The 18,278-nt window shown below is 34.2% G+C and overlaps 2 protein-coding genes across 2 annotated transcripts; both read right to left on the minus strand.

Moving 5' to 3' along the window:
• Positions 1 to 3,664: 3,664 nt before the first annotated feature.
• Positions 3,665 to 4,903, minus strand: LOC149063282 (uncharacterized). The gene has a single exon (XM_089215599.1). It carries the CDS (start codon positions 4,901 to 4,903, stop codon positions 3,665 to 3,667), a length of 1,239 nt encoding a protein of 412 aa, XP_089071725.1.
• Positions 4,904 to 15,219: 10,316 nt separating this feature from the next.
• On the minus strand, positions 15,220 to 16,428 carry LOC107171813 (uncharacterized). The gene has a single exon (XM_015522068.2). It carries the CDS (start codon positions 16,426 to 16,428, stop codon positions 15,220 to 15,222), a length of 1,209 nt encoding a protein of 402 aa, XP_015377554.2.
• Positions 16,429 to 18,278: the final 1,850 nt, after the last annotated feature.

Consider the following 18,278-nt stretch of genomic DNA (forward strand, 5'->3'; position numbering starts at 1 on the left):
ACGTTATATTGATGCGATACACTGTCTTACGACTAAAGGAAAAAACGACAAACGCAAGGCGATATATTATAATAATGTGATTTATTGAATTCAAACAAAATCGTGTACAGGCGTAGGCACGTAAAAGACGGCGGGGAAGGCTGCGAACCGAAAAAAAGCACTCGCGGCCTTTAAAGAGACGAAACGGATCGGGGAAAAACTAAAACGTCTGGAAATCCGGGCGACTGACGACGGGCGGCGACGGTTCTGGCGATCGACGTCTCGGCCCCGGCGGACGGCGCACGGGAGAAGAGCGGACCGCGCGGACGGTAAAAACTCGCGGGGAACGCGATGAGAGCTCGAACGGGGCCGAAAAAAGGTCGAAAACGGTAGTGCGGGGGGCGAAAAGCGAAAATGTCGGCACCCGCCGGCGAGAATCTGAAGAATCGCACTCGAGTTATCAATAACGCGCAAACATCGGAAAAGGCGAAAAGCGATAAGCGAGAATCGCCGTCGAATTTTGTGATTGGTGATTCGCTATGGGACGAAATAATCGACACCGGGACGCGCCACCGTCTTAGCGTTTTATAATATACTAGCCCTCCGTGCTAGCTGGGGGAGACCCCCAGACCCCCTTGGTCGGTGAAAAGTGGGTACCGATGGCGGAGACAGAGTCGTTTGAATTATTAAAATCATTGCTGTACTCGCTGGTCAATAATCAAAAGTCGTAGAAGGTGATAACGATTTCTGTAAGGCGTAGAGGTATCGTTTCGAAAGCGGCAAATTTGAAATTCCAGTTTAACAGTCGATACGGTCCAGTCTTGTGCTGTTATGAATGTCGAAACGAAAAGCGTAAAGCCGAAAGCCGTATTTAAATGTCTAGCAAGTCGGTCACGTCAAGTGAATACCGATTTCGGAGAGTATATAGTTAGAATTATGTACGTAGCGCCTGTAACGTCGCACTACGTCCTACCATACTGCTAGACGATATGAGTAGGTAATACGATTGACGTCGCGATATGTGGATTAATGATAAAGGGTTTTTGATGAGGCCCACCGGTGAGGTGGTAATCCATCGAAAGCGACAGTATTTGAAAACCGTGTTCGAGCATCTATCCATTCGTTAGGAAGTTGGTAATCAAAAGTAGACCTTTTAGTGGGTCCCGCATGAAACGTTCAAAACTGTAAGGTTTAATGCTGTATCATATACAATATCTCAATACCATAATTAGTCAATTAATCAGCCACACCGTCACAATACAAATTAAAGGATAAATGTTAAAAAGTACCAATAAAAACGAAATGAAACCGACAGACGAATGCGAATACATTGCAATGTCTTATGCGTTTTGGCAGAGAATAAATTAAGAATAATTGTTATCGTCATTGCTCACCAAATGAGTACACTATAAAATCCTGTACACATGCCATAGTGATATACCCCCAAACCCCCTTGGTCGGTGAAAAGTGGGTACCGATGGTGGACGTAGAGTCGTTTGAATTATTAAAATCATTGCTGTACTCGCCGGACAATAATAAAAAGTCGTAGCAGGTGATAACGATTTATGATGAGGCGTGGAGGTATCGTTTCGAAAGCGGCAAATTTGAAATCCCAGTTCAACAGTCGATACGGTCCAGTCTTGTGCTGTTATGAATGTCGAAACGAAAAGCGTAAAGCCGAATGCCGTATTTAAATGTCTAGCAAGTCAGTCACCTCAAGTGAATACCGATTTCGGAGACTGTATGGTTAGAATTTTGTACATAGCGCATGTAATGTTGCACTACCATAATGGTAGACGATATGAGTAGGTAATACGATTGACGTCGCGATATGTGGATTTATAATAAAAGGTTTTTGTGGTAACCCATCGAAGGCGGCACTATTTGAAAACCGTGTTCGAGCGTCTATCAATTCGTATTAGAGAGTCGGTAATCAAAAGTCGACCCACATGAAACGTAAAATATAATACCATATACAATATCTTAATATCATAATTAATCAGCCACACTGTCATTTTTGTCGAGTGCACTAAAACAATACAAATTAAAGGATAAATGTTAAAAATTACCAATAACAATGAAATGAAACCGACGGACTACTTGTGTTGGTAAGAATGAACGTAAAAATGTCCGACGTGCCAATGACATAAAGTGAATTACACACATACCTTCTTCTTCTTCTTCGGTAAACTCGGCCACTATGACCATCCCGACATACATCCTTGCCTCCAGTTTTCTCTATTCGATGCCTGTAATCTCCAATCTTCTCCTCCACCTAATGCTTTCACATCATCCCTAACTCCATCCTCCCATCTCCGACGTGGTCTTCCCAGCGGTCTTTTTCCATTAGGGTTCTCCTCCAGTACCACACGTATGAGTGGGTTTTGACTACGCCAGGCATGCCCAGCCCAAAGCAATCTTTTGTTCTTTATCGTTTCGAGTATACTGGGTTTATGAAAGAGTGTCTCTAGTTCATCATTCTTCCTTATTCTCCATTCCCCACTAAGCCTGTCCTTTACTGGTCCAAAGATCTTCCTCAGTATTTTTCTTTCCAGAACTAAGAGTTTTCTTTCATCACTTTTCCTTAATGGCCACGCCTCAGCTCCATAAGTAATAACAGGTCGTATTAATGTGATGTATAATTGTAATTTTAACTCTCTTGAAAGTGATCTTGATCCCAGTAATTTCGCAAGACCATAAAGGCATTTATTTCCTGACTGAATTCTTGTTCCTATTTCTATTTCGATTTCATTTCTCTCTGAAAGTATGGATCCTAGGTACTTAAATTGTCTTGTTCTTTTGAAATTTCGGTTGTTGATGTTAAGAGTTGGATATAATCTTATAGTGTCTCGTCTTCCTACTACCATATATTCCGTTCTGTCCTCATTGATATGGAGTCCAACTTTCAGTGCTGCTTTCTCCAGCCGGTTTAATAAATCTTTTAGTCCGTCTTGTGAATCCTCCATGATCACCAGATCATCTGCATAAGCCAGAAGTCCTATGGAAGTTTCCTGGAATTTAACTCCTTCTTGCGGTGTAATATTCATCTCTCTTACGACTTTCTCTACTACTATATTAAATAAGATTGGTGACATAGCGTCTCCCTGTCTTAATCCCGATTTAACTAAAATTGGGTCTGATTTTGTATTTCCAACCTTAACTTTGACAAATGTATCCAAAATGCTTATCCCAACCAATTTTATAAGCTTGTCCTGGAAATGGAATTCTCTCAATATGTTTATTAAGCTTTCTCTATGGATGCTATCAAAATCTATGAAAAGAACGTGAATTTTTGAAATATTTGTCTTAAAATAAATATCTGGTCTGTGGTCGATCTTCCCGGTCTGAAGCCACCTTGGTAATTGCCAATAATTTGTTCTGCTTTTGTTTTTATTCTTGTTAATAGGCAATTTGAAAAAATTTTATACGCCACGTTTAAGAGGGCTATCCTACGATAGTTATTGCAGTCTTGTTTACTTCCCTTTTTATGAATTGGACAGATCACCGCTGTCTTCCACTCTTTAGGCATTTTTTCAGTTGTCCAGACTTCGTGAATTACCTTCCATAACCACATTACCATTTCCTCTCCGCCTTCCTTTAAGAGCTCTGATTGAATGTCATCCTCTCCGGGGGATTTGTTATTCTTTAGCATGTTTATCTGTAATTTTATTTCTTCCAAGGTCGGTTATTCACAATCCTGTGATTCTTGGATTTCCTGATTAAAATTAAAATTAAAGGTTTCATTCGGTTCTTCACAGTTTAGCAAGTTTTCAAAGTAGCTAGCCCATTTCTTTGCCAACTCTTCATTTGTAGTTATCAGGGAGCCATCATCATCCCTTAGAAATCTTTCTTTCTTTTTGTATCCACCTCTGAGATCATTCACTCGCTTATACATATCCCTAGTTCTGTGTGTTTTATAATCGAGTTCTGCTGTTTCTAATATGTTTTGAACGTATTTTCTCTTTTCACATCTCAATATCTTGCTGGCTTCTTTTTGGCGAGTTCTAAATCTTCTCAGTGTTACTCCGTTGTTAGTGTCAATTAACCACTCTTGTCTTGCTAATTTTCTTCTTTGTACAGCTTCTTCACAAATCGTATTGATCCATGGTTTTGTTTTCGATACTTTTTTTCCCAAGACTTTCGATGATGCTTTATTTATGCTTTCTTTTACATGTTCCCATGTTTTATCAACATTTAAGTTTCTTTCTATATCTAGTTGTTTACTTTTAATAATATTCTGAAAGCACTCTACATACTCTTTGCATATTTGTTTGTCCTTTAGTTTATTTATATCGGTACGTCCTTTGTTTGTTAGATTACCTTTCTTATACTTCTTAATTTTTACTTTCATCCATATACCAACCAATAGGTGGTCCGAGTCCATATCAGCTCCCCGTAAAGTTCTTATATTCAGGATACTATTTTTGAATCTATTATTTATTAGGACATGGTCAATTTGGTTTTTATGTCTCCCATTCGGCGAGATCCATGTATATTTATGTATGTCTTTTCGTTGGAACATAGTACTTTTGACCACCAAACCCTTTCCTAAAGCGAAGTCGATTAATTTAGTACCATTATCGTTGGTGCTGGAATGAAGGCTGTAGTTTCCAATAGTCGATTTGTAGCGCTCTTCCCTTCCTATTTTTGCATTGAAATCACCTAATACTAATTTTATATCACCTTTTGACGTGCTAAACGTATCTTCTAGTGTTGCATAAAACAGCTCTTTTTCTTCTTCATTCTTATCCTCAGTTGGAGCATGCGCGTTGATTAATACCATGTCAAAATTGTCTGTTTTAATTGTTAAAGTTGTAATTCTCGGATTTATATCTCTAAACTCCTTTACTGAATGTATAATTGATTCGTGCACAGCAAAACCGGTTCCCAGTTTATGACCTTTTTCGCATTTTCCGTTAAACATACCTAAACAATACCTACATCATCATGAGTGTATAGTGTAGGTACATGATAAATACCCACGCATGGAAACGCCATCGACACCGTCAACGTTTATACAGATCACACAAAGTCGAACCAAAAGTGACATTTTAACATTTTAAAAGCAAACAGAAACAGTTGTTTTTAAATATTATTTGTACATGGTACATTATTATTATTATTGCATTACTATTATTTTAACGTCAAAAGTAACATGACATCATAATATTATGGTGGTATAGAGAGTGGAAAATAACTTCTAAAAGGCAGTGATTGAAAAATATATGTGAGGGGCTGAAGGCCTCCCAATTTTTTTACTCTAATTGCGTCTATGTGCAATACAATTGAAGTACGGTTAGGTTAAAATACAGATATAAGAAGATGAGTTGATTAGTTTGTACATTCATATTTATAAAAGTAAGTGTAGATACTATAAATTATATGGTAAGTCTGAGCCATCTGAGGTGAATATTTGTATCATGTGAGTACTATGTAATTGTATGAAAGAAAGTCCATTATAAACTATATTGCGAAAACGTATAAGTGTTTTGTTCATTTGTTAAAAGTACAATAACTGTAACTCTACCTTTTATTGAGTGCGTGTGTGAACTATGCAATAGAAACATAGTTCAATATCAATACGGTCAAATTATTCAATTGTATTTTGTTTTGAGCAGTAAAACAAAACAGAAGAACTACTTTTTTGACCACTGATAACTTGCTTTATCTTACATATAAAATCAGCAACTTTCACGGCGTATATAGTAATAAACGTTATATAACAAATACAAATAGCAATTCATGGTGACACATAATAATAAGTTAACTTAAGCATATACGATGTACAGTTAGTTCTAAAGTATAGGGAGCATTGATAAGAGTATAGCATGTGGAATGATGAAATCCGTAGTACACATCTTACAATTAATAAAGAATTCAGTAGAAAGCCATTTAGCAGAACTCAACTGTTTGTAGTTAAAATACCTAGGTACCGATGTGTTATGTATGTAGGTACAGACAAACAACTGTTTAAGAAAACATATAAGTATAAGTTGATATAGTTGTGAGTTGTAACACATTTAGTGTAGGTGTAAGTGTGTGTGTCTGTCATAGGCGCTGTAGTGGGGGAGGGGCTGTAGGGGCTAAGCCCCCTAAAAAACATTCAAAGTCCCCCTAAAAACCACGCAAAGCTTTATATTAAAAAAACAATAAGTGATTACTATTGAAAAAACGAATAATAGAAAACTTGTTAACTTTGAAGGATCATCATTACTTATAAATCAATATTTGTTTGAAGTTATACCTTATGAATTGAAATGTGAGATGATTGTTTTGAAAAATATGAAGAAATGAGTTACTATAATATATCTAAAGATACAGTTCCAAATCTTTTTGAAATGATTCAATTGGCTTTCACTCATCAGGTCAATTCCGTCTACTTGCAACGGCCATTTTCTGCAATGAGAAGAAATAACAATTACCTCAAATCTACTATTATGTCAAAGGAGCGGTTTTCGAAATAAGCAATACTTCATATTGATAGAGATGTTATATTGTTGACAACGAAATTATTTTAAATAGAAAAATAAGAATATAAAATGTAAAAACTGTATTAAATCTGTTACCTATACTTATAAAAGTTTATTATTGTTTTATTTTTAAGTTTTACTTGCCTGGCAATTAGCACGTTTTTATAGAGGATAAAGGATAACTTCTGATAGTCAGTGATTGTAAAATATATGTGAGGGGCTGTGGTGTGTGTGTGTGTTCGTATGTACACAGTTTTACCTAATTAACACTAATACAATCATAATGTTGGTTAATCTACTTGTGACAGTAAACTTGAGACAAAAATTGTTGAATGTTCTCATGTGTTGTTAACTGTACAGTATAGTCTATACTATATGCATTAAGTGGGTAAGATTTATGTTTTGCAGAATATTTATATCAGATACTTATAGTATCATGTGAGTACACCTACAGTGTACTTATATGGAAGAAAGTCCATTTTAATATACTGTGAAATGTATAAGTGTTTTGTTCATTTGTTAAAGGTACATTTAAAATAAAAGTGAGCTATAACTTATAAATAACTGTAACTCTACTTATTGTGTGTGTGTGTGTGTGTGTGTGTGTGTGTGTGTGTGTGTGTGTGTGTGTGTGTGTGTGTGTGTGTGTGTGTGTGTGTGTGTGTGTGTGTGTGTGTGTGTGTGTGTGTGTGTGTGTGTGTGTGTGTGTGTGTGTGTGTGTGTGTGTGTGTGTGTGTGTGTGTGTGTGTGTGTGTGTGTGTGTGTGTGTGTGTGTGTGTGTGTGTGTGTGTGTGTGTGTGTGTGTGTGTGTGTGTGAACTATGCAAAAGAAACATAGTTCCATACAGTTATACCTCAACAACATATTATTAGGTACTTTAACAACATAAAATTTTTAATTGTATTTTATACTGAACAGTAGAACAAAACAGAAGAATGTTTAATTGGTGTGTTCATACATACATATTCATAATCTTTATAATAATTTACTTATAAGTGTTTAATATGCCTATGAGTTTTGCAGAAACAAAATTTGTTGTTGACTCTACAACATTAAGTGTAGGCACCCATATGTAGTGTTATGTAATTAACTTTCAACAGTATGATTGGAGTGAGAAATGTTTATGTCTTGAGTACAGAATTTGGAATTATGAAATCCCTAGTACACCTCTCACAAATAAAGATTTCAGTAGAAAGCCATTTAGCAGGACACAACAGGTGGTTTTAACTGTTTGTAGTTAAAGTACCTATCGATACCAATGTGTTATGAGTAACATTAAAATTGTGTAACACAATTTAATGTAGATGTGTATGTGTGCGTTAGTATGTACAATACAATTAAAACATGGTTTTACCTAATTAACAATAATGCAATCCATAGCCAAAACTGCTATAAGATGAGTTATAAAATATTTGTTTATCTACTTGAATGAGCTTATGTGTTAGTAACTGCAGTAAGTGTAGGTACTATACTATATGTATTAACTATTAAGTGAATTTATAAATTACATAGGTATATGATTGTAGCATCTCATGTGAGTAGAGTGTACTTGTAAGAAAGAAAGTCCATAATGTGTTTTGTTCATCTGTTATTGGTATATTTTAAATAAAAGTTAGTTATAACTTAAAAATAAAGTAACTCTACTTATTGTGTGTGTGTTTGTGAACTATTCACCTAAACAATATTAAAATACGGAATATTCAATTGTATATTGTTTTGAGCAGTAGAACAAAACAGAAGAATGTTTAATTGGTGTATTCATACATGCATATTTATAATCTTTATATTTATTTATTTATGTTGATTAGGCTGAAACAATAAGTGTTTAATATGCCTGTGAGTTTTGCAGAAACAAAATGTGTTGTTAACTCTACAACAGTAAGTGTGGCACCCTTAGGTATATGAGTTGTGAATAATTATCAACAGTATGATCGGAGTGATGCGTGCCATGTCAGTGGCGTAATTAGGAATTTGTCTTAGGGGAGGGAGATAAACATACTTAGATTTTCAAGTACAAAATCTGGGAAAACTATTTCATCAAAAATTCTTAAACTAATATATATGTACACAAAATGTATTAATAAATTTGTTTTAAAATTCTACACAATTTAGTACCTATACAATATTATAATAATTTCTTCAAAATGTAAATTTCGAATATATTAGAATTAAAATTTACTTTTAAACTAAATAATAATTTCCTAAAACCTAACGCCTAACGGGACCTACCTACTATTTGAGTTGTTAAACGTATGAAAACAACTACTCTTAAGCTGTTTTTTTCTCTAACGAATAGTGAATTAAATATTGTTAAACCGATTAACTTTGTATGAATTGTGTAGGTAATAAAACCTATTCGGCATGCGTAAGCCCCATAAAAAAACATTCAAAGTCCCCCTAAAAACCACGCGAAGCTTTATATTATAAAAAAACAATAAGTGATTACTTTTGAAAAAACAAATAATAGACAACTTGTTAAAATTAAACTTTGAAGCATCATCATTACTTATAAATCAATATTTGTTTGAAGTTATACCTAATGAATTGAAATGTGAGATGATTGTTTTGAAAAATATGATGAAATGAGTTACTAACTATATTTAACCGTCGAAGAAAATATATCTAACGATAAAGATATACAGTTCCAAATCTTTTTGAAATGATTCAATTGGCTATCACTCTTCAGGTCAATTCAGTCTACTTGCAATGAGAAGAAATAATAATAACCTCAGATATACTATTATGTCAAAGGAACGGTTTTCGAAATAAGCAATACTTCATATTGATAGAGATGTTATATTGTTGACAACGAAATTATTTTAAATAGAAAAATAAGAATATAAAATATGTAAAAACTGTATTAAATCTGTTACCTATACTTATAAAAGTTCATTATTGTTTTATTTCTTATTTTTAAGTTTTACTTGCCTTGCAATTAGCAAATTTTTGTAGTGTATAAAGGGCGGTAAAGAACTTCTAAGAGGCAGTGATTGAAAATATATGTGAGGGGCTGAAGCCTTTGGTGTGTGTGTGTGTGTGTGTATTGTATTTGTATCTACATTATGCAATTTAAACACTAAATATATAATACTGTATGCAGAATATTTATATCAGATATTTGTAGTATCATGTGAGTACCTACAGTGTACTTATATGAGAGAAAGTCCATTATAACATACTGTGAAATGTATAAGTGTTTTGTTATAAGTGAGTTATAACTTATAAATAACTATAACTCTACTTATTGTCTGTCACACACAGTGTGTGTGTTTGTGTATGACCTATGCAATAGAAATATTCAATTATATTTTGTTTTGAGCAGTAGAATTTTCGCAGTGTATAATAGCAATAAACGTTATATTGTTGTATAACAACATTAAAATATACATTACACATTATTTTTTAAATCTATATAACATAGTGAAATTAATTATCAGTGCCTACTATACTACAATACATTATTAAACAAATTTCAAATATTAAGTTAACCTAAGCATTTACAACGTACAATTAGTTCTATCAACACGGCAAATAAAGTATTGAAATAATCTAACGACATAGGGATCATTGAAAAGAGTACAGCATGTGGAATGATGAAGCCATTTAGCAGAACTCAACATGTATTTATGTATGTATTTAAGAATTTAACACCAAGGGGCAAAAAAATTAATAAAATACAATTAGCTGCCCTCTCAGCTGCCTGGGTCTACAGTACCCTGTATCTCCCCCCTAAATACGGCCTTAGTTATGTATATACAGACAATTAACTGTGTAAGAAAACGTATAAGTATAAATTGATATGGTACCTAGGGAGTTATGAGTAGCTAGGTAACTTTAAAATTGTAACACTGCAGCTAATTGTAGGTGTGTGTGTGTGTTTTACCTAATTAATATTAATACAATCATGGGCAACATAATCAATAACAGCAGTAGTCAGTTGAACAAAGCTGGTATAAGATGAGTTATGAAATTTTAATATTTGTTAATCTACTTGAATGTGCTGAGGTGAGATTTATGAAAGAAAGTCCATTATAACTTACTGTGAAATGGATAAGTGTTCTGTTCATTTGTTAAAGGCACATTTAAAATAAATGTGAGTTATAACTTATGAATAACTGTAACCTTGCTTATTGTGTGTGTGTGAACTATGCAAAAGAAACATACAGTTCCATACAGTTATACCTTAACAACATATTATTGTACATATTATTCAATTGTAATTTATATGAGCAGTAGAACAAAACAGAAGAACGTTTAATTGGTGTGTTCATACATACATATTCATAATCTTTATAATAATTTTTATTTATAAGTGTTTAATATGCCTATGAGTTTTGCAGAAAAAAAATTTGTTGTTGACTCTACAACATTGAGTGCAGGCACCCATTACAGAATTTGGAATGATGGAATCCCTAGTACACGTCTCACAAATAAAGAATTCAGTAGAAAGCCATAATCAATAACAGCAGTAGAACAAATTATAATATTATATGATAAGTCTGAGGTGAGATTTATGTTATGCAGAATATTTATATCAGATACTTGTATAGTATCGTGTGAGTGTACAGTATACATACTGTGAAATGTATAAGTGTTTTGATAATTTGTTAAAGGTAAAATAAAAGTGAGTTATAACTTATAAATAACTTAGTGTGTGTGAACTATGCAATAGAAACATAGTTCCACACAGTCCTACTTAAACAACATAAATACGGTCAACATTTTCAATTGTATTTTAAAATACAGAAGAACGGTGTGTTCATACATATTTATAATCTTTATATTAATTTATTTATGTTGATTAGGCTGAAACAATAAGTGTTAACATGCCTGTGTGTTTCGCAGTTACAAACGTGTTGTTGACTCTACAACAGTAAGTGTAGGCACCGATAACTATCGACTGCATGATCTACATTTATGTTTTAAACGAAGTTAGTTGGATAGATTGTTTTGACAAAAACATTATTGCAGCAGCATGTTAGTGTAAAACTTACAAATACAGAATTTAAAAGTGTCAATTTGGAATAATTGTTAAGCAGTAAAAATGAAATGAAATTGACATAATTTATTGTTTGTGTGACTTGCATTTGAATAACGAAATACATTTGAAACCACTGCCTAGATGATAATCTTGAATAATAATTTATTAAACTTTATGCAACCGAGTTACCGCGGTAATAAGTCATAATTCTATAAACATTTTCAACCGATTTAATGATATACTTATATGGTATTATACATAAGACGTGTGTCACCCCGTGATGTAGCAAATGCAAAAATTTAGCCGACGGTACAATAATTATCATTTATGTTTCCATTTCGTCGCGAGACAGAAAGTCGCTATTTTGTCGGCTTGGTGTAAACCCGGCATAATAACGTACGGTAATGTCGTACACGCAATATATTGTTAGAAGACGTAGGTACGATATGGATGGCTTTGAAACAGACTCGCGGCCAATTAAATTTTTTTTTTTTTTGAAACGTTTCCAATGAAAAATTCAAAAAAAAAAAATGCAAAAAAACACCGACCGTGCCGATTATCATTGCCGCCGCCAAATCGACGATCACGGTATCGATCTACACACCTACGGTTACTACGCCTAACGCCTAACGGGACCTACCTACTATTCGAGTTGTTAATCTCTGTGGAAACTACTACTGTTAAGCTGTATTTTGATATAATTAATAATGAATCGTATTCCATTTAACCCATTGAATACACATGTGAATTCTATAAATCATATATTCTTACCTCTCGTGTATATATATACCGTTGTTTTATATATTATTGCATAATGCACTTATTTTACAATATATGAATACTTACACACACCATTGTTTTCATCAAATCATATACAATATATATATTTATGTATTCCAAATACTATTAAATATTGCATTTTAAAGGTGATCATAGTCATCCAATACGAATACATTGTGTTTTGTTAAAAAATATAAGTCATGTACTACATATTACAATATATATCGTTGTGCATTAAATACTTGCATGTTTATTTGTTTTTTAAAACATAAACAACACATAAGAGCGGCGGAACATTAACGTCGCTTACCAAATGAGTACACTATAAAATCCAGTATATTACAGTAGAGTTTATAATCTACACATCACATATATTTAATTGTTGTGTACCGTGTTTGGGTGAAATCGTATCACAGACAACAGAAAGCACAGCAAACATATATACCCAATTCGAATACATTGTAATGTCTGATGTGTGTTTGATAAAGAATAAAAGTCATGTACTACTTCTTTTACAACCTCTCCGGTGTATATATTACTCCAATTAGATATATTATGCTATTGTTATTGTCATTGTCGTTTCTTACCAAATGAGTACACTATAAAATCCAGTATAGGAATTTAACAATATAAATCTAATAACTTTATACATGTCACAGGAATATACCTAGCAGCATACTAAATGTGAATACATTGCATATGCATTATTATTGTTGTGTATGTATTGCTCTAAGTCCAATGCTTAAAGCTATGTTACATATAATATGGTCACTGGCCAGTCTAAGGCATATATATTGTATTTTATTCGTTACCTATGCACTATGTGTGTGTGTTAAGTCAAACAGAATTGTGAAATTCTATAACAATATACAGCTGTTAAAGTAAGAACAACTTGTTATGTTAAGCTGTGTACTAACCTGGTTATGTACTACACATTACTACAACTCACATGTCTATTTGTTTGTTCAATGTATGATGTATCATATCACAGAGTTGTGCGTACATCAGTTGTTGACGTTTAGAATGTACAATAATTACTGCTGTTACTCATTATGCTTTATTTATTAAAGTTATTCTCCTGACAGTATCACAATTTGTTAAAATTAAGCTTTGAAGGATCATCATTACTTATAAAGCAATCAAGTTATACCTAATGAATTGAAATGTGAGATGACTGTTTTGAAAAATATGATGAAATGAGTAACTATTTAATATAATTAGCAATACTTTATATTGATAACTATTATTTTAAATAGAAAAATATATATATAAGAATATAAAATGTAAAAACTGTATTAAATCTGTTACCTATACTTATAAAAGTTTAAGAACTTCTGAGAGGCAGTGATTGAAAATATATGTGAGGAGCTGAAGCCTATGGTGTGTGTGTGTGTGTGTGTGTGTGTATTTGTATGTACATTATGGAATTAAAAAACAGTTTTACCTAATTAACACAAATGCAATCATACTTATTGCAACAAAATCAATAACAGCAGTAGAATAATACTAAAATTGTTGAATGTCCTCATGTGTTGGTAACTATACTATATGCATTAAGTGGGTAAGATTTATGTTTTGCTATTCTCCCGATGGCATCACGATTTGTGTCCCCGACCAACCTACGGGCACGGTACACGTTAATTATGTAGTACGCGTGGCAGTACAGCCTTCTGTATGTCTATAACGACACACATTATATTGATGTGATTTATTGAATTCAAACAAAATCGTGTACAGGCGTAGGCACGTAAAAGACGGCGGGGAAGGCTGCGAACCGAAAAAAAGCACTCGCGGCCTTTAAAGAGACGAAACGGATCGGGGAAAAACTAAAACGTCCGGAAATCCGGGCGACTGACGACGGGCGGCGACGGTTCTGGCGATCGACGTCTCGGCCCCGGCGGACGGCGCACGGGAGAACAGCTGACCGCGCGGACGGTAAAAACTCGCGGGGAACGCGATGAGAGCTCGAACGGGGCCGAAAAAAGGTCGAAAACGGTAGTGCGGGGGGCGAAAAGCGAAAATGTCGGCACCCGCCGGCGAGAATCTGAAGAATCGCACTCGAGTTATCAATAACGCGCAAACATCGGAAAAGGCGAAAAGCGATAAGCGAGAATCGCCGTCGAATTTTGTGATTGGTGATTCGCTATGGGACGAAATAATCGACACCGGGACGCGCCACCGTCTTCACGTTTTATAATATAAGACGCGCCACCGTCTTCACGTTTTATAATATAAGAAGATCGCTATGGGACGAAATAATCGACACTTGGACGCGCCACCGTCTTCACGTTTTATAATATAAGATAGCTGCCATCGGAAACTCGGAGGCCCGTTGGACTCGCTGGAAGTGGATGTCGATTTTGGGGTCAAGTTGTTGGATTTATAAAAGTCGAAAGTTTATGGAGGTGATTGAGGTTAGGATTTTTGATTGTGATAAGAATTAGTGATAAGGCTTGGAGGTTTGGCGCAATGTTTGAAAGTTTCAGCTTCAAGCAATCCGCTTCGGCCGTTGTGAATTGGTTGGAAACAATTCCCCAGTGTTTTACCTGTGCTCTCTCGTATGTAAAAATGTGTAGGCCGATTGTCTAGCTATCAGTCATCACCAGTGTAAGTCGATAGCCGACTGGGCAATCCACTCTTGCCTTATTTGGCTATATATGTACTGCCTTCATTTGTACAGTGATTTAAAAGTGTAGAGTCAATAGTTTGGTGTTTTTAATTGTCTAGCTATCAGTCATCAACGATATAAGTAAATAAATAACCGAAATAATATGGTCAATCACATGTATTTTTTTTACTATGATTCTTTTTGTTTGAGGTTTTACATTATTATTAATCTAAAAATTTAAATTAAAAAGAAAAAAGTTAATACAGAAAAATATATTCCGCAAACATATATATTTGTATTTATTCAAAGATCAATAATACTACATATTAATAATATTTTTAAGAAACACAAATATAAAATAATTCAAATTAAAGTAAGTATATACATATTACATAAATAAATTATATGTCGTCTTCCTCATCGTCGTCATCACTACTGCTGTCACCTGGTCGTATTGTGAGAATAATAGGCTCTAAAATTACTTCTCTATGTTTTTCCTTTTCATAATCTTCGTCCTGTATTCTTTCGGCATGACGAACGCAATTTACCCAATTTTCTTTATTCACCGAATCTATTGCTTCGTGCATTAATTTTTCAACATCAACCATCTTGAACGTTGTATTTTTAGATGCAACTTGTCTCTTAACTTGTGCCCATATCATTTCGATTGGATTGTACTGGCAATGATAAGGTGGTAACCGTACAACTTCATGTCCCATTTTAAGGGCCAATTCATCCAGCTCGTATTTTTTTTCGGTTGGTATTAAGACTTTAAGTCTTTCACGAAGCTCAGCAACTGTTTCAAGTGGAGAAAAATCAATATTTTTTTTGGTGAACCATTCTTGTATATCGGCTTTTCGGGCATTGCTTTTTGGAAAATTATCTTCCAACATTGAGTGGTATGGAGCGTTGTCCATGACGATGACACATGATTCTTCAAGGGATTGCAACATTTGTACGAACCAAGATCTAAAAACTTCAGCATTCATTTGATTATGGTAGTCTTCTGTATTGCCTGATTTGCTACGAAAAATTAATTTTGCTTCCTTAATAAAACCATAATGACTTGAACCTGCATGGCAAACAATGAGCCGACCTCCCTTACCGGTTGGTACTTTTAAACCTTCAGTTTCATCTTCATTTTGCCATATATACTTATTAGAGTGGTTTTGATTCACCCAGGTCTCGTCTAAGTAAATTACAGGACGGGAATCGTTATTTTTTCGGAATGTACACATCGTACGCAAAATGTTACACCTCAAGGCAACAATGTCGTTTCGCTCCATTAAAAATTTACGTCCGTCGTTACATTTTTTATACGTAAATTTTAATTTTGTCAACAATCTTTTCATGGAAGCAAGACTACCTTTATAATCAAATTTTTGTTGAATAGAATTTAAAATTAATCTTGATGTAGGATATTCACCTTTTTCATAAAATTCATACACAGTTCGTCGAACAACATCGTTATCGAAATCGTCCAGTTCTGTGGCATACTTTTTCCGTTTATACGTTTTTCGCGGTGAGTTAAATGACGGTCCAGGTTGTGACGAGTCTGAGACATCGTCAGTAGTAGAAGATCCTTCTACACACACTCGTCTTACTGTCATAAGAGATACCACACGCGTCCGCAGTAATTTTTTGAGTCTGTTTAAAATATTGTTTTAAGACCTCGTCATCTGAAGTAGCCAGATTTTTTAAATAATTGTACACATTAAAAATAACTTTTTTGGTTTGACTACGAGTGTCATTGTTTTTAAAAGGCATTTTCACAATTAAAAATTAGTATTAATTGAACAAACTATGTATGGTTATAACATCAAAAGCAGACCGAATATTGTATTACTGTTAACTAAACACGTGCGTTCACTATGTCGATCTCACGAAGAATGACAATTGTAATGTTAAACACAATGTAGGGTCTGCTTTTTAAAAAGGTAGAGTAGCAGCTGCTAACATAAAAGGAATGTCTATTGAATATGGTTCCCCCAAAACGAATCATGGATCATGAGACGGCCAGCGGTAGGTACATAGTACAAAACGGAGAACCCCTGGTTTCAACAACATTTGGACACCACCCATCGACCTTGAACGTCACTTTTCGTGAGCCGGACTGTAGTATTAGTAATAACACAATATTGAAATAGTAGCACAATGTAAAGATACTATGTATTTTATATGAACAATATTAAATTGGCATTTAGACATTATACTGTATTTAATTTACATTACATATGTTTAAAATAAAAACCAATTGGCCACAACATGTAATGGTATAAAAATACAATGGTCAAATTACAATTATGTACATGATATTTTTTTACATACTGTGGTGATTATGATTATTATTATTATTATTATTAGTTGTCTACGTTGTCCGCGTTGTCGCCGTGGTCGGCATGCATCGACACACCGATTCTAGCCGACCATTAAGATAACGAATTATGTATTATTACTCTTTTTTTTTTTGATCTAAAAGTTGTCGTACTTGTTTTGCACACAACGCACTCTCGCTCGTCGCGTTTCGGTGTGCGTTGTTACTGTTACAGTTGTAGTTAGTTATGACTTATAATAAAATGTGATTATTCTCTCGGCATTACCGTCCTATTATAAACAATTGAATAGTTTCAAATTGAATAGTTTAATTACAATAAATATAATACACATTATATGTTTATATATGTATTTTATAAAAACACATTAAGTTGCTTATAAATTTATAATGCATTTAATTTTCATTTAACAAACAAATTAATAGGCAGCAACAATTACAGAGATAAGATGGAACAAAAATGTAGTAATAAAAATATGCATAATTTTTAATGAGTATATTCAAATTTTAAAAGATATGTTTGACATTAGTTACGAATCCGCTTTTCTGCGGATTCGCATCCAGCGAGAACCACATGGAGGTTGTCGAACTTTCTCTCCGCAGTGGACAGTCGATTACTCAACAGTCCATGAAGTTCCCAAATATACTGATCCCTAAGGATTAGGGAACCTCAATGGAAAATAACGCCCGGTGGATCACATGGATCCATGACGGTACAACATAAAAATGTTGTAAGTATTTCTGTAGTCTCGGGTTAGTAAGTCTCAAAGAAAATATATCATTCAATTGAAAAAAGCTACTGTGAATATATATATAAAAAAAAAAAAATTATTGGAAGGTTGACATATTTACTTTGTTGACAATTCCCCAAGACTACTACCTGTTGGGTAATACTTCTCTGTACACAACGTTCTTTGTGACAAAACGACCGTTGCCGTCAGCATACATGCCGACTCTGACAGATTGAGCATTTCTTGCTCTCGAAAACGCAACATACAACTGCCCGTGAGTGAACACGGGAGAGGGCAGATATAAACTAACCCTGTCAAACGTCTGACCCTGAGATTTATTGATGGTCCTTGCGAATGACAACCGTACTGGAAATTGGAGCCGCTTCATTTCAAAAGG

The sequence above is a fragment of the Diuraphis noxia genome, unplaced genomic scaffold (genome assembly GCF_037042655.1).
Source record: "Diuraphis noxia isolate RWA-SAM2 unplaced genomic scaffold, SU_Dnox_SAM2 contig0001, whole genome shotgun sequence".
Lineage (NCBI taxonomy): Eukaryota > Metazoa > Arthropoda > Insecta > Hemiptera > Aphididae > Diuraphis > Diuraphis noxia.